This window comes from Myxine glutinosa, chromosome 1 (assembly GCF_964187855.1).
Source record: "Myxine glutinosa chromosome 1, kmMyxGlut1.1, whole genome shotgun sequence".
In the NCBI taxonomy this organism is placed as follows: domain Eukaryota; kingdom Metazoa; phylum Chordata; class Myxini; order Myxiniformes; family Myxinidae; genus Myxine; species Myxine glutinosa.
Window position 1 is genome coordinate 95,596,220 of NC_136261.1, and position 21,934 is coordinate 95,618,153.

At 45.4% G+C, this 21,934-nt stretch overlaps 2 protein-coding genes across 9 annotated transcripts in view; one reads left to right on the top strand and one right to left on the bottom strand.

Moving 5' to 3' along the window:
- The window catches only part of IDS (iduronate 2-sulfatase), a 67,720-nt gene extending 52,446 nt beyond the window's left edge, over positions 1 to 15,274 (bottom strand). For 4 of the 5 annotated variants that reach the window (XR_013622928.1, XR_013622927.1, XR_013622926.1 and 1 more), the window contains exons 1-2: positions 14,807 to 15,274; positions 977 to 1,113 (exon numbers count right to left, since the gene is read on the bottom strand). Coding sequence is in view for 2 of the 5 variants with exons in the window: in XM_068115294.2 (XP_067971395.2) it covers positions 977 to 1,113; positions 14,807 to 14,915 (246 nt within the window). In the remaining 3 variants the exon portion in view is untranslated. The remainder of the gene's footprint in view (positions 1 to 976; positions 1,114 to 14,806) is intronic. The other variant, XM_078774944.1, reaches the window with a different exon arrangement.
- Positions 15,275 to 15,445: 171 nt separating this feature from the next.
- The window catches only part of TXNDC9 (thioredoxin domain containing 9), a 30,673-nt gene continuing 24,184 nt past the window's right edge, over positions 15,446 to 21,934 (top strand). The window contains exon 1 of one of the 4 annotated variants that reach the window (XM_068115317.2): positions 15,446 to 15,516. Coding sequence is in view for 1 of the 4 variants with exons in the window: in XM_068115308.2 (XP_067971409.1) it covers positions 15,749 to 15,811 (63 nt within the window). In the remaining 3 variants the exon portion in view is untranslated. Of the gene's footprint in view, positions 15,524 to 15,733; positions 15,812 to 21,934 lie in introns of those variants that run through there. The other 3 variants (XM_078774990.1, XM_078774986.1, XM_068115308.2) reach the window with 3 other exon arrangements.

A 21,934-nucleotide genomic window follows, 5' to 3' on the forward strand; every position in this document is an offset into this window, starting at 1 on the left:
GGATGGTTCCTCAGTGTGTGACACCAACTGTCAAACATGGAGGAAGCGTGATGGTCTGGGGCTCTTTTGCTGGATCCAGTCGGCGACTTGCACAGAGTGACTGGCACCCTGAACCAAAAGGGCTACCACAGCATTTTGCAGCACCATGCAATACCCTCTGGTATACGCCTAGTTGGTCAGGGGTTCATCCTACAGCAAGATAATGACCCCAAACACACCTCCAGGCTATGTCAAAACTACCTTCAAGGAAAAGAGCAAGACGGTAGGCTTCAAATCATGGAATGGCCAGCACAGTCTCCAGACTAAATTTGTTAGAATTAAAAGACGAAATTTAGTTAAACAAAATGATTCTATGATTTCTTTTTATCACCAATTGTTTATTTGTTCTATGCTTAATTTCAGAGTGCATTGAGACATTAAACGTCATAAATTTCAATAAAAAATGGAAAAATGGAGGTGTTCTAAAACTTTTGACCGGTAGTGTATAATCAAACAAACAGTTTCAAATGGAGCACCTCACCGCCATTAGAACATTTAAATTGCATCACGTGTGGCAATAAGTGTGAATTGTCGCTCCCAGCTTGCCGGCTTGATGACAGAAGACACCATTTGCATTTTTGCCACCTTAATCCCTACCCTTGTTTAGAGTCCGGAAACGGGCAACTTGCTAGTAAGAACAAATAGCAAAGACAGAATTATCAACCAACCCTTTTTTCTGATACACAAATTTTAATCAAAAATGGTGACATGGTCACATCTAGTTTCGTGATAAACCACCACAGGTAATTTTGCAGTTCTTTAACAATAAGATTTCTGAGAATTATAGAAGAAGAGTTTCACAAACTTTGACACTGAAATTGATATTCAATCAATGGCTGCTTTTTCTTTTCGTACCTTTCTACCTTTGCGTTGACACAAAACAAAAGGTGACTGAGGGGAACAATAAAAAAAAGGAGATACAAAGAACACGGCACACCTGAGCAAAAGCATTCTCGAAGATAAAACTCTTGGAAGCCAACTGGTCAATGTTGGGCGTTTTGGCCACATGATCACCATAGCAACCCAGAGATGTACGTAGATCATCCACAATGATGAAGAGAACGTTCGCTCTTCCTGGGAAGAAATATTGTGTTAGTTCTGGGAAAATGCACAACAGGCCTAGATTCTTACGACATGATTTTACCTGCTTGGTTTTGCCATTGCTTCTTCCTAACTCCATCCCTTTTTGTTTGTACAAAAAGGCAAGAAACATTTTGTTGCAGTAAAATATAAATTACTTTTCAAACGATTTGATAAATGCAGCGATTAAACATTTCAAAATGCAAGGCTTGGCTGACAGGATGTTGCAGAGGTAGCTCAGTTGCGTGTCTCAAAGTTGTTTGGCCTGGGTTAGCCTTTCGACGAAACTACAAATTGTCAAAACAGACAACATGATGCCTACGCGTTGACGATAGGGCCTATAGGTTAAAAAAAAAAGGAAATGGATATATGTGGGAAAATTACATGCACGAACAAATTTACAAGGGCATGTAATTTCCCACATACAGTGCATTCAGAAAATATTCAGACCCCTTCACTTATTTCACATTTTGTTATGTTGCAGCCTTTGGCTGAAATCGTTTAAATTCATTTTTTCCCTCATCAATCTACACTCAATACCCCATAATGACAAAGAGAAAACAGGATTTTAGAAAGTTTTACAAATTTATTAAAAAGAAAAAACTGAAATATCACATTTACATAAGTATTCATACCCTTTGCTATGACACTTGAAATTTAGCTCAGGTGCCTCCCATTTCTCTTGATCATCTTTGAGATGTTTCTACACCTTGATGGGAGTCCACCTGTGGTAAATTCAATTGATTGGACATTATTTGGAAAGGCACACACCTGTCTATATAAGGTCTCACAGCTGACAATGCATATCAGAGCAAAAACCAAGCCATGAGGTCGAAGGAACTGCCTGCAGAGCTCAGACAGGATTGTGTCGAGGCACAGATCTGGGGAAGCCTACAAAAAAATTTCTGCTGCATTGAAGGTTCCCAAGAGCACAGTGGCCTCCACAATTCTTAAATGGAAGAAGTTTGGAACAACCAGGACTCTTCCTAGAGCTGGCCGCCCAGCCAAACTGAGCAATCGGGGGAGAAGGGCCTTGGTAAGAGAGGTGACCAAGAACCCGATGGTCACTCTGGCTGAGCTCCAGAGATCCTGTGTGGAGATGGGAGAAACTTCCAGAAGGACAACCATCACTGCAACACTCCACCGATCTGGGCTTCATGGCAGAGTGGCCAGACGGAAGCCAAATAGTTCAATCTTGGTTTCATCAGAGCACAGAATCTTGTTTCTCACAATCGGAGAGTCCTTTAGGCGCTTTTTTTGCAAACTCCAAGCGGGCTTTCATGTGTCTTTCACTGAGGAGAGGCTAAATTTCTGTTACAATGCTGCTAGGATTGGCTATAGAAGTGGTAGATATTAAGATATTGTTACGGATCTGGGGTCGGCGCTCCCCTTACCAAGGGGGGGTCAATCCCCTTGTCTTTTACACTGGCCGATTCCCCCAGTCCTGGAAGTATGACGTCACGCCCGGTCAGCGCTGAATAGGGTATTAGGCCTATCCGTCCTATGACCTAAGTACCAGCGCCTCCCGGTACGCAAGGAAATACTCCTGCTCGTGCCGGTGTAATTGATGGATTGCGCCGAGCGAAGCGAACTGCGGCGCGAGCCGTTTAACAATGACTAAACCCGATTATAAGCGTTGGCCGAAATCGCGCCACAGGAACTCAATCGGAAAATCACTGAAGCGATCGGACGAGAAAGAAACCAAAGGTAAGAAATAACAGGGATATTTATTTAACGACTATTTACACAAACCAAAGAAGAGAAGAAAAGAAATGTAATTTACAGGGAAAGAAGACACAGTGCAATTCTTAAAAACAAGCTTAACTTATACCCACAGGACAGAACAAACAGACTCACACGAATAGGGAATGGCAGGCAGGAATGGCTGGAACGATGAGAAGGGTCAGGTGGGACAGCAGAACGGCCGGGCCGGGAGCAAGCAGCCGCCGACTCTCCACCCTCGGGTCCACACCGCCGGGATGTTCGCAGCAGCGCATCGGAGCTTGACGTGGCAGGGCTGGTTGAAAACAGCGTCTCCCTTACTCGTACTCCCACAGGTTGCGTGTCTCTCTTCACAGACTCAAGCGCCTTCCTTTAAGAAACTGCCTTCGTGCTCCCTCGCTTATCTCTCTCTCCCTCAATCATCTGCCCCCCTCGCTCATCTGGCGGTGGGGGCTTTCTGTAACGGGTTATATAGCCAAGCCCTCGAACCTGCTCGATCTCTCTTTCTCCGCCCTCTCCAGCCAAACCCACTGAGTCTTGGTTGGTCGGCAAGGGCTTTCTGGCTCCACCTTCTGATGACGATGGGCGGGCAACACCCTTCTTCCTCGAGCTGACCACGTGCGCAATGGAGGCGAATGCTGTTGGAAATGTAGGCTTTGGGGCAATCGAAAGGGGGATCTATCTTATTTGATTTGGTGCAACGTAAGATCGACTATTGGACACACAGCCTTATCTGAAACACAGAATAAGGATATAACTATAGAGAGGTTATATGATTGGCTACGTGCTTGTACATGGACTAGCTAAGTTGCACTCATTTCAATTAACAGCCAATTAAAGGGAAATGTACACAGGGGTTATTTATAAGGGATTTTAATACTAAATTTGATAGTGAAGGTTCTAAAAACTGCAACACAGCACCCTCATTCCTCAAGGGACGGCCCGGCCCGAAAACTTTAACTTCATGTGACACTCAGGTGTAGTTCCCTCTAGTATTAACCTGACCCTGAGTGTGACAGTTTTAAAAACACAATAAATATGTCCCCCTATTACGTTGCACCCGACCTAGCAGATTCACACCCACAACTAACCGAATTTCGGAATTAATTTTCAAACTAAACATTTACGGTGGGGAGCATTATTTACAAGTGACATTATTTCATTATTTACAAAACGCAACCCAGGACCTGTTATTTTTCTTTTAGGAAACAAAAAGAATCCTGTGGGAGGGAGGAGACAGCATGCACTGCATTGATACACCACCTCACATGCCCGGGGGATGCAGAATTGAGATTCTGTCATACATCCCCAGGCATGCAAACACCAAAGCACCAATAAAGAGCACCACCAGTCAAGCACCAATCCAGTGCTACATTGCACAACACAATTAAAAAAGAACACACTGATGGTCTTCATCCTGTTCTGCTCCCTCTGCTGGCCGTCGTTCTTGATGTTCTCTTTCTTGGTCTTCACTCTTGTGGCTAGCTGCCTATTTGCCATAATACATAAAAAAGCACATAAACGTGTCCATGTGTTTATTTATGGCCAACAGGGGCCGACTATGGTGGTCCACCTGTGGGCTTGGCGCCACCTCACCGAGGTCCGCAAGCAAGACCTTTCTCTGGCCACCCTGGCCGGTCCCAGCAGAGGGGCCATGCCACGAAATGTGTGGTCCATAAATGTGGTGCTCGGCCACAGACTGTGGTCCATATGGTGGTGCATGGCCGCGAGACGTGCGGTCCATAAGTGGTGCATGGATGCAGGCAGCTTGCAGCGGAAATTCGGGCACACAATTGCGGTTCCCGCACGCTCTCCCTCAGTGCCCAAAGAGCACGGTCCATGGGAGGGGTCGGGGGGGGGGGGCGGGAGGAAGACAAAGCAGAATCAGCGAGGGCAAGGGCGCAAGGGTACACATCAACACAGGTAATGCAGAGCAAGGTGCGCACGGAGGGCGAAGTGAGAAAGCTCGTCCCTAAGGCTGCTGGGCCATAGAAGTTCACGGTTCACGGTTCACGTTCACGTGAACAATCGGACCCTGGGCCATAGGATTTCATGCTTGGCTGTTCACGTGTTGCGCGCCAGTTCTGCTTTGGCCGAGTAACCGTCAACATGGACTCTTCGGATGAAGAAGATTGCCTCATTCTGCTTCTACTAAGACGGAGGAAGAGAAAAAGGCACAGAATTTGGAGCCGAGAGCACTTCCTTCTGAGAGAAACCCGTGGTGAATTCCACCGAACATTCCGTTATCTGCTTGACAATCCCGATGAAGAACTGTTTTTCAATTATACCAGGATGTCATACAGGACTTACGATGCCTTGAAGACCCTCGTCCTGGAACATCTACAGCCAGGTCAAACAAACTGGAGAAAATCGATCGAAGCAGAACAAAAGCTCATCATTACTCTCAGGTTGGTACCTATTAATTTGGATAATGTGGTGTTGGTCGTGATGATCTAGGCTAGGGTAATTTGTCTAGTAGTCTAGCGAGTCTACTTTTGAAAACGTTCAGACTGGGTGGTGAGACCTCTCTTCTCTTGCGCTTACAAAGTTATATTTGTTTTCATTAAATTCAATCTATAGATTTGTGTTGTCATAAACTCAGTCTTAATTTTTTTCCAAAAGACATAAAATGACGACTTAAAGAAGAAGATGTGCATGTTCACGCATAGAAAAAGTGTGCATGTTCATTCCGCCTATCACGCGTGAAACGTGAAACATGAAAGGCGTTCTATGGCCCAGAGCAAGTCATAGTACGTTTGTCCACTTTTCTTTACACGCGTGAACCGTGAAACGTGAACCGTGAACTTCTATGGCCCAGCAGCCTAACGTACGTCGCCACCCCCCCCCCCCCCCCCCGTCACCTACTCTACCCTTGCCCTTACCCCATATTTACAAAACCTACACATTTACAAATTCGTCACTACCGTCACGTCTTCCCCATATCTCCCCTAATTCCAAATTCGTTACAATCCCAATGTCTAAATTTGCCATCACCAATTCATCATCAATCCCTCTTAAGGAGGGAGAGATGGAACAACCAGCACAATGTCTCACCCACGTCATGATGCGTCTCACATTTCCAAAACATTTGCACAAAAATAAAACAACAACACATGGCACGGTGTAGAGTTCTGTCGTCACCTCAGGTGAGTGGATGCAGATGGTGCGAGGAGATTTCAATCCTAACTACTTCCTAAATGACATTAACACACTTTACACTACCCGGGGTCTTTCCCTGCCAATCCATTGGCTATCTTACTCTATGCGGTTATAAAAACCAATTCCCATTGACCACACTGTGGTGCTCATCAATTTGGGGTCTCACTCCCCCGATTCAACTCCCTGTGCCTTTGCACAATTTCGGGCCTGAGTCGTGTGGCTCTCCCAGCAGGTCTACTCACTTGCACACCTCCGCCACTGCAGTTGCCTCCGAGCTTACATGCTCCTTTACCTAACCTATCTAACTGGGGAAGGCCCTTCCTGGCACTTACCCCCTCGGTGCCCTCTCTGGCACTGGGCTACCCGGGTCCGTCCTCCGGATCCTCGGGCCCCATCCACAACAACTCTACCGGCTCCCAGAGCTCACCTGCGGCCTCACCTGGCCGACATCCTCACAGTGGCAGAGTGTCCAACCAACCACACACACTAACAGGCCACATGCCCAGCCATTTCCACGTCACTAATGCACCCATCCAAACACCATTCTTCCACACGCACCACAGATGCCAATATCCAACCACAATTTACCTATACCCTCAACCTAACTCTTAAAGTACGCTCCCCGGGTATTCGTGATAGGGGTCCATCCTCCCCATACACTCCCTTAGCACCAACCACTCCACTCCACATTTTTCACCATACTCACTCCACACCATCCATTCCATACTCCATGTATTCCATACCAGCTATTCCACACAACCACTCTCACCTGGATTTGCACACCTGTGCTCACACACCTGGTGCTTCCTGCACCCTCCTTCCTCACAGGCTTCTTCATTCAATACCATGCACTCACCCACACTCACAATACTCTGCTCAATACTCTTCTACACACACACACAGCATCATCTGATCTAACCACTCCCTTCTGAAACTCGCGCTTCCCAGTCGCCCCTTAAACTATTGCGCTCCCCCGTCATTATAATCCACTAATCTGCTACGTCCCCTACAACAGGTATCATGTCGCTACTTAACTCTCATGTCACCTATGGTCATTTCTCTCGATCCCTATACATTATCCAAACCCTCCCTGGCTTGGTTTTCACCGCCATAACCCCATAACTAGTGCTCATGTGCCCGGGAATGTGAGGGATGGTGGATTTGCCATCCCTCCACATCGGCTATCTCTCACTATCAATTTTGCCCATCCAATTCCAATTCTGCCCATCAAATTTGCCAATCATCTGCCAATCAAATTTTGCTCATCAATTTTGCCAATCACCAATTTCCTATCCCTGCCAAATGTCCATTAACTTGAGCCTCGGTGCGTCTTACAGTCTCAAAGCTCGGCTTCGCCAAGCCGAGCAATGAACGCGGGTGGTTCGTTTCGTGCAGTTGGATCCGTCTGGCACTTGGTTCAGGGGAGGAGGTTTACTCGGCCCGAGATACCAAGGTCCACCTCGGCGCGGAACCTTTCGGTCTCCCGCTCGATGGCCCAATCTCGCCCGGCCGGAACGCCGCAACCACAAGGGGTCGCCGTGCCGACCCTTCCTACCTGCCCTCGAACCGGGCCGCCCGCTCCGCTTAGCAGAGCGCGGATGTGACCGTTCAGGGCGAGGCCCGGCGCGGATCGCGCACGGCGGTTCTTTTGAAACCGCCGTGATTACGATCCACGCCGGTTCCCGCAGCACCCAAAGCCCGGCACGAACCGAAGGCTCGCGTCGGCTAAAAGTCGGTCTAACCGCTGCTCCGTTTAGCGTCGATGCTCCCCGGACATGCTCACACCACTCGTTCCATTCGTTGCTCATACATCCCTCACATTTTGCCAATTCCACCACCGTACTCGCTCGTGCGTTCTCTTTCACTCCATACTCCGGTCTACTCCTAACGCTCACAGACTTTGTAACACACCTGATCACCGCACACCTTGGCACACACTCGTCGTTCGCACACGTCATCAACACACCTCCTCGCGCCCACTCCTCGGTCACATCCTCTGTGACAACCATGGGTGTGCACTCTTCTGCACACCCGATCACGTGCTTCAATGTGCCCTCTCGCACCCGCGCCACCACCAACTCAGGTGTACATTCCCACATGCGCTCAACCATTCCAGGTGTGCATTCTTCCATTCCAGGTGTGCATTCCTTCTCACCTGCCACAACCAACTCGTACTCCATGTCACTCTCACCACCACACTCCGTTGTGCATTCCTTCTCACTCTCGACAGCACACTCACTCCTCGGCGCACACTCTTGCTCACCAATACCCCTCGCATTCCCCATAGTCAGATCTCCTTGTACACCTCCTCTTTCCACACACTCTGCACCTGTCGCACACCTCACCAGCGGCCTCTCACGAACGCCCAGGTCTAACCCAACACCCAAGCTCACTGACTCTCCCCTCACACCATATACATTTCCGAGTATATCGCCACTCACCTCGGCACCTCTTCTTCGCTCCTCCTCCGCCACCTGCAAACTATTTATCTGGTTAGCAAGTACATCATCACGATTTGAGCACAGACCTTGTACATAATCCATCACTTCCTCCTTCAGCTCCTTTTTAGTTTCCCTCCGTCTCTTTTTAATTTCACTTACCCCCTCTTCCACTTCCTCTAATTTTTGTTTTACCTCCTTTATTTCCCGGTGCGCCCCCTCAATTTCTTCCTCTAAGGCCACCTTGGTCGTTTCTATGTGCGTCCTTACTTCCCGTTCTTTTGTCTCCATTGCCTCTGTCACCTCGTCCAACCTCTTTGTCAACCCCTCGTGTACCATCTGACATTCCTTCTTCGTCGCTATTAGTTCTTTTTTTTATCTCTTTTTGTGTCGCTTTCAACCCTCCTATTACCGCCGTGTTCTTTTCCACTTGCTCCCCTAACTCCTTTTGTCCCACCGTCAGCTGTTCTATTCCCCGCGTCAGGTCTTCTATTCCCCCCTGTAACCTAGCCGTACTATTCCTCACCTCTTTCTCCATGCGCTCCTCACCCCGCTTTACCTCCTCGCGTACCCCTGCGACCTCTTCGCCCACTCCGCCCGCGCCTTATATCCTCCCCCATCTCTCCCATCTCTTTGGTAGATGCTGCCCTCGTCTGTTCCAAATCATTCCTCTGGGCATCCAATTTGGTTTCCAACCCGATTTTTACTTCCTCTATCCGATTCCCCATTAGTTTAATTTCCCGGGCGGATTGCTCCCCTATTTCCCTCAATTTGCCTTCCATAGTGTTTTCTAACCCCCCTAACCCATTCTTCACCCCTTCCATTTGGTTCTCCTGGGTGGCCATTCTATTTTCTAACCCCGTTAACCCATCCCTCATTTCCCCAATTTGATTACCCACATCCTCCAGTTGGCCCCCCAATTTACCTTCTAGCCCTTCCAACCTGTTGTCTAACCCCTTAAATTTATTGTCTAAACCCTCCAATTTGCTGTCTAACTTCCCAATTTGGTCACTGGTACCCCTTGCTTCATCCCTCATTGCTCCAATTTGGCCTCCCATCTCAATCCTCAATTGCTCATTATCGGCCCTCATCTCTGCCCTTGATTTGTCCCCCGACTCGGCCATAAGGGCCCTTATTTGCTCCATAAATAGGCCCCAGTCCATCGGCGCCGCGGGCATGGCTGCCGCAGCCAGGTGCGCGGCGCCATTTGGTGCTGCTGCAACCTCGTGCACGAGGCCGCCATCTTGTGCGCCTGAAATCCCCGCTACCGAATGCGTATTGCGCTCCTCCTCCATTATTCCCACCTCTTTGTGGTCCTGGGTTACCTCCAAACCCTCTTCTAACTCCCCTACCGGCATCCGGTCACCTTGAGCATCCATGGCACGATTTTAAAATTTAGCTGTTTTAATAAAATTTCGGCCACTCGTAATTTTGAGTGCGTTAAGCGCACTTCGGGTCCAAATCTCACTCCCCGACACCAATTGTTACGGACCTGGGGTCGGCGCTCCCCTTACCGAGGGGGGGGGGGGGTCAATCCCCTTGTCTTTTACACTGGCCGATTCCCCCAGTCCTGGAAGTATGACGTCACGCCCGGTCAGCGCTGAATAGGGTATTAGGCCTATCCGTCCTATGACCTAAGTACCAGCGCCTCCCGGTACGCAAGGAAATACTCCCGCTCGTGCCGCAGTGTAATTGATGGATTGCGCCGAGCGAAGCGAACTGCGGCGCGAGCCGTTTAACAATGACTAAACCCGATTATAAGCGTTGGCCGAAATCGCGCCGCAGGAACTCAATCGGGGAATCACTAAAGCGATCGGACGAGAAAGAAACCAAAGGTAAGAAATAACAGGGATATTTATTTAACTACTATTTACACAAACCAAAGAAGAGAGGAAAAGAAATGTAATTTACAGGGAAAGAAGACACAGTGCAATTCTTAAAAACAAGCTTAACTTATACCCACAGGACAGAACAAACAGACTCACACGAATAGGGAATGGCAGGCAGGAATGGCTGGAACGATGAGAAGGGTCAGGTGGGACAGCAGAACGGCCGGGCCGGGAGCGAGCAGCCGCCGACTCTCCACCCTCGGGTCCACACCGCCGGGATGTTCGCAGCAGCGCGTCGGAGCTTGACGTGGCAGGGCTGGTTGAAAACAGCGTCTCCCTTACTCGTACTCCCGCAGGTTATGCGTCTCTCTTCACAGACTCAAGCGCCTTCCTTTAAGAAACTGCCTTCGTGCTCCCTCGCTTATCTCTCTCTCCCTCAATCATCTGGCCCCCTCGCTCATCTGGCGGTGGGGGCTTCCCGTAACGTGTTATATAGCCACGCCCTCGAACCTTCACGAACCTGCTCGATCTTTCTTTGTCCGCCCTCTCAAGCCAAACCCACTGAGTCTTGGTTGGTCGGCAAGGGCTTTCTGGCTCCACCTTCTGATGATGATGGGCGGGCAACGCCCTTCTTCCTCGAGCTGTCCACGTGCGCAATGGAGGCGAATGCTGTTGGAAATGTAGGCTTTGGGGCAATCGAAAGGGGGATATATCTTATTTGATTTGGTGCAACGTAAGATCGACTATTGGACACACAGCCTTATCTGAAACACAGAATAAGGATATAACTATAGAGAGGTTCTATGATTGGCTATGTGCTTGTACATGGACTAGCTAAGGTGCACTCATTTCAATTAACAGCCAATTAAAGGGAAATGTACACAGGGGTTATTTATAAGGGATTTTAATACTAAATTTGATAGTGAAGGTTCTAAAAACTGCAACAATATCTTACTATAATTCACCAAATGTGTGTCTGTCCGTTCCCAGGTACTACAAAAACGGCTGAACCGATCGCAATGATATTTTGGGTGGGTAATCCTGGGACCCCGTGGAGTAAAATAGGCTATATTGGTTTTCCAATTGGGAAATTTTTTCCAATTTTCCAGTTTTTCCAAACACGATGGAATAATATTTACCGATATGAACGGTGATCTGGCTTTTATTGAAATTCTACAAATACTGTTTAGATTTTGATGATTTGCTTGTGATATGATTTAACGAATGTTTATATGAATCGTTTAAAATAAAAAAGCCTTCAATTTCTGATATTTTGCCTTTTCATTTGGGCCTCCCAATTGAAGCCCCGCCCATGGGGCGGGTACCGTTGCTAGTTACAATAATACTTTATGTAATTGTTGCATGTCGATTGTTGCATGTTGCATGTCGTTATCCTAATCGATTCATCAGATCTTCTCAACAAACACTGACTGATATGGTAGCAGGAAGTTCATCATGCATGTTATATGTAGGGTAGTGTATAGAAATTCCAAAAGCATGTATATTGTTACAAGTTATCACTATTATTTCAAAGTAAAGTCACCTAGTAAATATAAATTTTAAAAAATACCCAAGCGTGGGATGACAGTCATCTCTTGAGGTTGTATTTCAAAGCTGCTGTTTTTGGTGAACCCCCTTGGGAGCACTCCCCCCCACCCCCCCCCCGCCCCCCTAACCCACCCTCTGATACGAAAGCGAAAAATCTAAGACTGAGCTATCTTGTGGACCATCGAGTAGAAGGGCTGTATCGGGGTTCCAAGCAATCGGTTGGCAAATAAGGGACGGGTATAGATCCGAGGTTTGGGGGAGGTTGGGGGTGAGGGGTGATGGAATAACCACCCCTGGAAGCACCCATGATCCAAAATTTAAAATCGAAGCATGTGTAATTGTGCAGGCTAATGTCTTGTATTCATTTGTCACGTTTCAGAACAATCAGCTGGGTGATAAGGGAGGAGTAGTAAAAATAGCAAAAAGCTAACGGACAGAAGGATGGACAGACATCCGGACATCAGGACTCATTTTATAAGTGTCTCTTTGAGAATCGAGATGAGATGACCTAATAACACATTGTTAACGGACATAATGTTGGTCATGAAAAACTACAAAATGATGTGTACATACACATAATGTGGAATGTGGATATACAAAAATAGGATCAGTGGACCTGGAGCTTATCTGGGCCCTGACCTAATGTTGTAACCCAAATTTGGTAGCATTCTGACTGTTGGGTCGAGAAAAGAATATTTAAAAATGAATTTACGTGATTTCCCCAAAAATTGACTGTTGGCCATTTTGACACACTTCACATGATCGGCATGACCTCTGCAATTTAACATCCCTATCCTGGCCTAATGTTATAACCTGAATTTGGTAGCATTTTGCATTGACCATTGACTGGATGGTCAATAATTCTGGCTGGTGGGTCTAGAGAAAGATCTTTGAAGGAATTTACTAAGTCTTCCATTTTGATATACTTTTGGTCAGGTGACAGAAACGAGCTTCGCAATCCCTGTTACCAGTCAGGAGCAGAACCTTGCTGCCAACTTTAAGCCAGATCGGCCCATCGGTTTGGCCAGAAAAGTCGAAATAGGCGTTATGTCAATACGTTATGTGGAATTAGAATTCCAGATCAGCTTAAATTATACAGTCGTGGCCAAAAATATTGGCACTCTTGCACCATTTTCAAATAATGCAACATTTCTTCCAGAAAATAGTTGAAATTAAAAAATATTTTGGTATGCACATATGTATTTCTTTGGTTTAATAATAATAATAATAAAGGAGTCTTATATAGCCCCATCAAGCAGAGTAAACGACCGTCATGGCGCTTTACATTATCATGCGAACGCACACACAAAAAGTGAAACAAAACAAAAAAAGCTGAAAAAAATTACCAAACCAAAGCTTATTCCACACAGAAATCCTAAAATGGCCCGGACAATATTATTGGCACCTTTTAGAAGTTGTTAGAAATAATTAGATTCCAAGCAGGTGATTCTTCTTTACTTTGGAATTGAACTAACCCGTGGTGAGATGCAGGTGCCTGCAATATAAAAATCACTCATTCATCCAGTTTGAATAGAGAAAAGGAGTCATTCTGCTGTTTTGTGTCACTGTGTGTACTGCAATGAACATGGAGAAAAGAAAGAAAACCAGAATGAAAGCCCGCTTGGAGTTTGCAAAAAAAAGCACCTAAAGGACTCTCAGACTATGAGGAACAAGATTATGTGGGCTGTCATGCGTCTTTCACTGAGGAGAGGCTTCCATCTGGCCACTCTGCCATAAAGCCCAGATCGGTGGAGTGTTGCAGTGATGGTTGTCCTTCTGGAAGTTTCTCCCATCTCCACACAGGATCTCTGGAGCTCAGCCAGAATGACCATCGGGTTCTTGGTCACCTCTTACCAAGGCCCTTCTCCCCCGATTGCTCAGTTTGGCCGGGCGGCCAGCTCTTGGAAGAGTCCTGGTTGTTCCAAACTTCTTCCATTTAAGAATTATTGACGCCACTGTGCTCTTGGGAACCTTCAATGCAGCAGAATTGTTTTTGTAGGCTTCCCCAAATCTGTGCCTCGACACAATCCTGTCTCTGAGCTCTGCAGGCAGTTCCTTCGACCTCATGGCTCGGTTTTTGCTCTGATATGCATTGTCAGCTGTGAGACCTTATATAGACGTGTGTGCCTTTCCAAATCATGTCCAATCAATTGAATTTACTACAGGTGGACTCCAATCAAGGTGTAGAAACATCTCAAAGATGATCAAGAGAAATGGGAGGCACTTGAGCTAAATTTCAAGTGTCATAGCAAAGGGTATGAATACTTATGTCAATGTGATATTTCAGTTTTTTCGTTTTAATAAATTTGCAAAACTTTCTAAAATCCTGTTTTATCTCTGTCATTATGGGGTATTGAGTGTAGATTGATGAGGGAAAAAATGAATTTAAACGATTTCAGCATAAGGCTGCAACATAACAAAATGTGAAAAAAGTGAAGGGGTCTGAATACTTTCTGAATGCACTGTATATGTTTATGTATTATCGGCGAGTCAAAAGTCAACAAATCCAAATTGAAAATTACACATCATGATCATGGCAGAGTGTTTTCAACCTGACATGAGTGTTTTGAACTTGTTACACCTGCACTCGGTAGAGCACACACCTCCACCAAGCAGTACAGTTTACGTTTTGTATCCACTGAGAGGCCGGATCTGGATTCGGACCTGAACCAAGATCTAATCGGCTTGTTCTCGTCACTCACCCAACCTGTCCACCAAGTTTCGTCCACAACTGTGATATTTTGTTTACAGACAGACAGGGGTGAAAACAACCTCCGCCGACCTTCGTTAGCGGAAGTAATAACGAACAACCATATGTTGGCAATCATAGCCCAGACTTTGATGGACCGAAGTTCCAATTGTAAGGAAACCACGTATGGAAATCGTACATAACATACTCCATGAGCTCGATGTGCATGACACATGTAGTACAACTTATTATAATATTTGCAGCCCGAGGGTCCGAGTCCGGGCAGGTTATTCTCGCGTTACCTGCTGCAGGGACGACGGTATCTTTGGCAACGATAGCCACAAGGAAGGAGAAGAAGAAGAAACACAGCAAAGACCCGCAGCTTGCTCTGCCGTCTCCCATTCTTCCCATTAAATCGCTTTGCTTGGCAAATTGTCCTTCGTGATGGACTCAAAAATAAACATCCGTAACTTCCGCTATCCAACTCGTCATGCGCTTTTCCATTGTAATTACATACATACTATTTTGGGGTGAAATTTGGATTTCCAAGTGTTCCTTCGTTTCGCAATAACGGTTTCATAAAGCGAACAAAGAAGGGAACGCATACCGCTACCAAACTCGATAATAACTGATTCAGCAACGTTGTCTTCTACATTTCAAACGCTCGTATTCTTCTCTCGTTTTATCTTCCACCCTTTCATTTATTTCTCACAATTCCATTTGGAGCCCGTTGCGAAAACGACGCGAATGTAAGTTATCATGTTGAGAATGTCTTGGGCGGTGTATAGGATATATCAATCGTAAAAGCTTCCACAATTTTTTTAAACTTCAGATCGTTCAGTTTTCAATGTTAAGCTTGTCGGTTGGTATTGATCGTACAAGTTAAATCTAAATGAACGGAAAGACAAATGGGATGAATATTATTTGTCCCTCGGTGCTGTATCCGACGGAACCTCGTTATTAGGGTTCTTCTTCTTCCTCGCGGAATTCGTGCTTACGTGAGTGAAGAAAGGTAGGGCGTTTGTTATTGTCATTCCCTTTGTTACATGTATATATAAGATGGCAGTATATTGTCCAATATAACACGTCTAGTGGAGTGAAGGGTTGGTATGAGCGCACAGCCGCTCTCAGCTGTCTAGCTTGGGTTCGAATCCCGATCTGGGAACCGTCATCCTGGTATATTTCACAGGCAGGGTGATCCATCAATGTCCCATCTGCCGTTATCAATCACCTGGTATTGACTAATGGCGGTGGGCTTGGGATCCGAAGGTCCTGAGTTCGAATCCCGTTGGCGTTGCATACACCAGGTGGGGTTGAATCAGCCTGTCATCCTTCCGAGGTCGGCGAAACGAGTACCAGGGTACTGCCACTGGTTATAGAGAGGCTTCTCCGGGCTGATGCAATATCAGCGGCAGACGCGCCCATCTATCTATAATTCCAGTAATCTCTGTTTGTACGTTTGTACGTTTGTCTGTGACCGCTGTTTCTCGACAACCACGGGTCCGATATACTTTTAACTTGCCAGGTATATTGCTGGGGACCCGAGGATGTGCCTTTTCAAGGTTTCATATTAATCGGACAATTACTTACCGAGCTATGTCCAAAAAACGATTCAACCAATCAGAGAGCAGCGAACTATCGCGTGTGCCGAACGTGGCGGACACACTCTGCCTCGGATGGCACATTTGAGAGCGTATTCATTTATTTCACGTTTGCAAACTATGTTGGCGTTAAACTATGTTTTAAAACTAATAAAAACGAATTTGCGATTCATTCGCTTTCCTGCGCGTTTGTGCACGCGATGGCGATTTCTTTACCAAACTCCGGAAGCCGTTCGCTTTGGACCAAACCATTTCATGTAAATAGAGGGGGGGGATATAATTTTAGATATAGATATAGTACGGGCAATGCCCTAGTAGAAAAAAATGATGCAACCAGCAGCCTAGTGGCTGCACACGAACCACCTGACCCGCATCTACCGGTCTGTGGACGTTAAAGACCCCACTGTGTCCGCGAAGAGCAGGCGAGCTATCGCCGGCACACTGAACAAATTCCTGCCCTATTAGTATTACTGGGAAGGCAATGGCAAACCACCCATTGCAGTATACCTACCCCTTGCCGATAAACCGTCCGTCCGTCAACACTTGTATCTTCTCCGAAACCGCTGATGGGATTGTGACAAAACTTGTCACAAATTATAGTTGTTGTGTTGTGACTAAAGTTTGTTCACGGAATTAAAAAAAAATCGGGGTCTAAGGGGGTCTACCAGGGGTCAAGGTGGATCCAGGTTTGACCCCCCCCAAAATAGGAATTTGCTTTCTTCTCTAAAACTTCACACACACACTTTCGATGAAACGTTATTTTACCACAACCTTCAACACCGGTGATGTACCAAAGTTTGTTCCTGTCATTTAAAAAATCTGCCCCGATCGGCGTGTATGGGGGTTGCCCCCCAAAATAGGTATTTGCTTTCTTCTCAGAAACTACACATGCAATTCTGATGAAACTTGACCACAACCTTAATCACCTGTGTTGTACCAAAGTTTGTTCCTGTCATTTAAAAAATCGGGGTCTAAGGTGGTCTGTAGGGGGTGGGGGGTGGGGGGGGGGGGGCGGCTTGCACCCCAAAATAGGTATTTGCTTTCTTCTCAGAAACTACACATGCAATTCTGATGAAACTTGACCACAATCTTCATCATCCATGATGTACCAATGTTTGTTCAAGGCTTAATTGGAAATTTGAAATAATCAATTGGAAATAATCATTGGAAAAATTGGGGTCTTAGGAGCTACACGGGGTGGGAGTGCGGGGGGGGGGGGGGGTAGGGGTTGCCCCCCCAAAATAGGTATTTTTTTTCGTTTGTTTTATGATCAAAATAGGTATTTTATGATTATGTTAGTATGATTCTACATGCTGCCCTGTCTTCTAGCAACCATTGAAATTGGTTTAAAATACCTTTAGTCGGTGTAGAATACCGTAGCTTGAGTAGCTAATATGTGTGTGCTAGTGTGTATATAATAACGAGTACCTTGCTGCAGGTTACAGAATAATTAAAATCGATAAATAAATAAAAATCAAGTATATTGGTTGGTCTTGTGTGTTGTTCTGTCTGTCTGTCTGTCTGTCTGTTAATCGCCTTCAGGTCAAAATTTTAAACCGATCTTCACGAAACTTCACCAGATGAAACTCTCATCTCAACGTTATGTGGAGTAGAGTTGGTCATGAGGAAGCCTATTGATTTTGAGGTCAAAGGTCATCTTGAGGTCAAATTTCTAAAATTGTCATTTTCATCTGAATGACTTGAAAATTGAACAGCATTTACATAGGACATCACTGAATTGAGAAACCACCTATTTGGGGTCAAACTTGGTCTCCAAATTTGGTCATGGTCAAACTTCTAAAATCATCAATTTTCATCTGAAATTTTTTCAAATGTTATCTGAAAAATTGACAATATTCATCCGATTGAATTGAAAATTAAATAGCAATTGCAGAGTGCATCATTTAATTGGCAAACCAATTATTTTAAGGTCAACTCAAGGTCAAACTTCTAATATCATCAATTTTCATCTGAAAATCATACATTTTAATCCGATTGACCCGAGCTTTGATTGAGATCGTTAATTTTAATCTTAATGAAATGGACAATTTGATGTATCCATGGCAACCTTTTTTGGGGGGGAGGGGGCGGGGCATGGATTTTGCAAGTCTCTGCACGATGTCTTCTTGTTATTTACAAGGAGGGAGAGGAGAGGAGAGGATGCGAGGTGAGGGGGAAGGAGGGGAATAGGGAGTTGTCCAAAATAATGATATATTATGTTTTGAGAATGATGTGTTGTGATGCAGAGAGACTCTTCACCTGAGCCAAATTTAAACTGCGGAATTGGCCTTAGAAGCAGTTCCGACTGCTAAAAAAAAGTGTTTCAAAAAAGTGGCATTGACGGATGTCTGGGTCACGGATGAAGTATAAACAAAAAAAATGGCAACCACAAAGATTTAGCTTTAAATGGAGTTTTTGAAAAGTGGAATTCAAGTAGGAAATTAATGAAATGCAATTCACCTCAGCGACCACACAAAATGTCAGCCAATGCCTTGCTTTTATAGCTTTTAGCCTTTTTTGTTGAAATAAGGTTTAAAAAATCTCGACAATAAAAAAAAAGACAAGGAATCAAAAGAAGAAAACAAAGAGCAAGAGATCATCACCTCGACTCTAACACCCATGCAGGCGAGGGGGTTCATCTCCTTAGAGGGGTGTACTCTGCTCCACAAACACCAACCTTGTACCATTCAGTCAATCCTTTACCCCACAAAAAATTTAGCCAGGCACCTCATTCACACCTCATCTCACTCAACATGCGTTCTTCCATTCATCCCCCAATTGTCGGGACAACGAGGAAGAAGACAAAGTCCGGCAAATGAAAGCCTTTGTCGCCAGTTTCAGCAATCCCCTCTTTGTGCTAACGAGCTGTTGCGGCGTCTGTGGTTAGTGGATGAGGTGAGGATGATGGCAGAGAGTGGGTAGGTCGTGTGTAGTTGAAGCAAAGGTCGTGTCAAATGAAGTGGTGAGGTTTTCGGTTCGGATGGCAATGAATAGTGTGTACAATCTCTTAATGCAATGGCAACTAGCACGTGAATAAAACGCAAATTTTTAATAAAAATGTGTTAATTATTGGTAAATGTTGTGTACTTATGGTGTTGTGTAAAATAAGATTATGGGGGGATAAGGGAAGGTGGCCGTTGGGTTCTGGTGCACGATTCAAACCAGCTTTTGGCGCAATATGTAAATTACGCGCACTACTGAGCTCGTATAGAATTAATTTACAATTACCCCTAGGAAATGGGGAGAAAAAGGGAAAATCTCTAACCCTTCACCAACGCATTGTATCACATTCTAACCCACTACACAAGGGGAAGGAACTATGCTCGTCTTATATTATGGAAACTAGTGAGGTACCTGTGCTAAGCACGGGTGGGAGGCCAGAAGCAAACAGACAATGCAGAAACGGCGAATGCTAAAGCATGAAACCAAAAAATTATACATTCCTGTAACACCTTCAGTCGCACATCATACATGGACAGCAAGTTAGTGAAGGACTTCCATGAAAAACGTACCTGTTCGCAAACAAACGGGTACGTTTGTTCCATTCCCAGTCAATGGCGAATCTGCATGTGGCGATCCGCGAATTTCACGTTTAGAAAGTAGAAACCGTCACGGCATTCTGCCATTCACTTGAACTCGATATCTCTTTTTTCATTCCAAACAGCATAACTCCAATCACAAATTAAATAACATTAATATTAAAAAAATTTTTAACAACATTCGTGACATAAACAAATATTTAAATCCTGATGTGAAGTTCCGTACGGTTGGGTGAATACAATTACGAATTCAAAATCGTAATTGTATTCACTCAATTCCAATCATCAATTGATACTTTAACAAAATGATTAACACGATTAACGTTTAACGATTTAACATTACGATTGAATGATGGTTGTATTGGGATATTATCGAACCCGTGCATCGCCGTCATCTGTCCACTCCCGCATTCGCGGCAGGTTCATAATTATCATCAAAATCTAAACAGTATTTGTGGAATTTCAATAAAAGCCACATCACTGTTCATATTGGTAAATATTATTCCATCGTGTTTGTAAAAACTGGAAAATTGGAAAAACAATATCGCCTATTTTACTCCAGGGGGTCCCAGGATTACCCACCCAAAATGTCGTTGCGATCGGTTCAGCCGTTTTTGCGGTACCTGGGAACGGACGGACAGACGGACATTTGGTGAATTATAGTAATATAACTACCTGAGGACCTGTATGTTGGGTGCCATTGCCTTTGGTGCAGGGTCCTAGAACCGCAACAATTGGTCATCTTATACTGATGTTTATATTTGTCAAAAACGATTGACATATATAGAGGTGGGGCAAGATGAAAAAGATACTGATATGTGGGAGAGGAGAGGAGGGGAGGGGGGGTTTCATTGCTAGACTGTGGTAAGTCAAGTGTCGTATGGTCTGTGTGTTTTGAGTTGGTTAGGTTGCCATGAAACAGGGACCTGTCAGAGTAAGTCATTTGTTGCATGTGACACCGAGGCAGCGTACGTAATTTATAGACAGGTTAGACAATTTTTTTTGGCGTAAACCCGTTTGTGGGCGGGACTAGGTGAAGATTTTCCATGACAGACACACATGCCACATGTGTGCGAAAGGCCATTACGATCTGTAATCTGTATGACCAGTGTGTGTCAACCATGGCGGCATAATGTGCTGTGGAGCAGGAAGTGCCATTGTGCATTTATTTTTATTGGCGCTGTTTTGTGGGTGGGATGGCCAGAGGAGATCTCCACCCAGGTGGGAGGAGAAGCAGAGAGTCCATGCTTGGAGGACGAAGGAAGGAGAACTCGGGAGACCTGGAGACGAAAAGGAAGAGACCTCAGTTGTCTGATGAGAGATCAAAGAAAGCCTTCTGTAAAAGGAGCACAAGCAAGTGTTCATGGAGGAGTTTTGTGAGGGCGCATTATAGTGGTCGTCTGGCCTTAGTCATGACTGATCTTCATCGTTCTTTCGTTCATCGCGAAAGCATTTGGCTTTCACCCTTCAGCATATTGGGTGCTACTCGTCACTGGTGCTGCACATGTCAGTTTTCCTTTTTGAAAATTATACTTGGGCAAAGGCTCATAATTAATAGAACTGACATACACACAGCCATACCGACAAGACAAACACTTAACACAGCCACTGAGCTTGGGGGAACTTCCTGGGATATTCTGGGTGCCAGCGACATCATAACAATGGCGCCGCTTTTCTCACCGTACTCAGTGAGGCATTTCCTCAAGAGGAATTGCCAACCGATGAGGATTGTCCGTGCTCTATCCTTTTCAAGCAAGGAAGCAGCACATACCATTTTTAAAGTCTTTGGAATGATTTGGACCAGTCCAAACTGGATGGGTGTTTTTTTAGGAGACACCATCTCCTTACTGGATGGTCATTGGCTCTCTACGGGAGCTCATCCGCCCTTTGCCAGGTGTTGTTTTTGGTCCTGGCAGGTCGTCACAATCACCCTCTCTACGAGCAAAGCTAGTGAGGGGTGTCGGTTTAGTTTCCGACAACCCAAACATGTGGCAGGCAGCACTGGGTTTCATGTTACCAGTGGCAGTCCCAAAAGACTGACCTGACCAAAAAACCTCATCTTTAGACCAACTTCGTTACCTGCTCTCATCTCTCACCTGGTTTCCGAAGCGGGCTGCATTGAACCCTATGTCCACCCTGCACATTGTAGATCAAAGGGAAGTCCTCGCTTGCATTCTTGTCTTGTTGTATACTCAACATCAAAATAAACTTATCAAATCTTTAGAAGGACACTCATTGAAAATGTCCACGCAAAAATGAAAAATATTTGAACACAGGTAAAGTTCAGCTT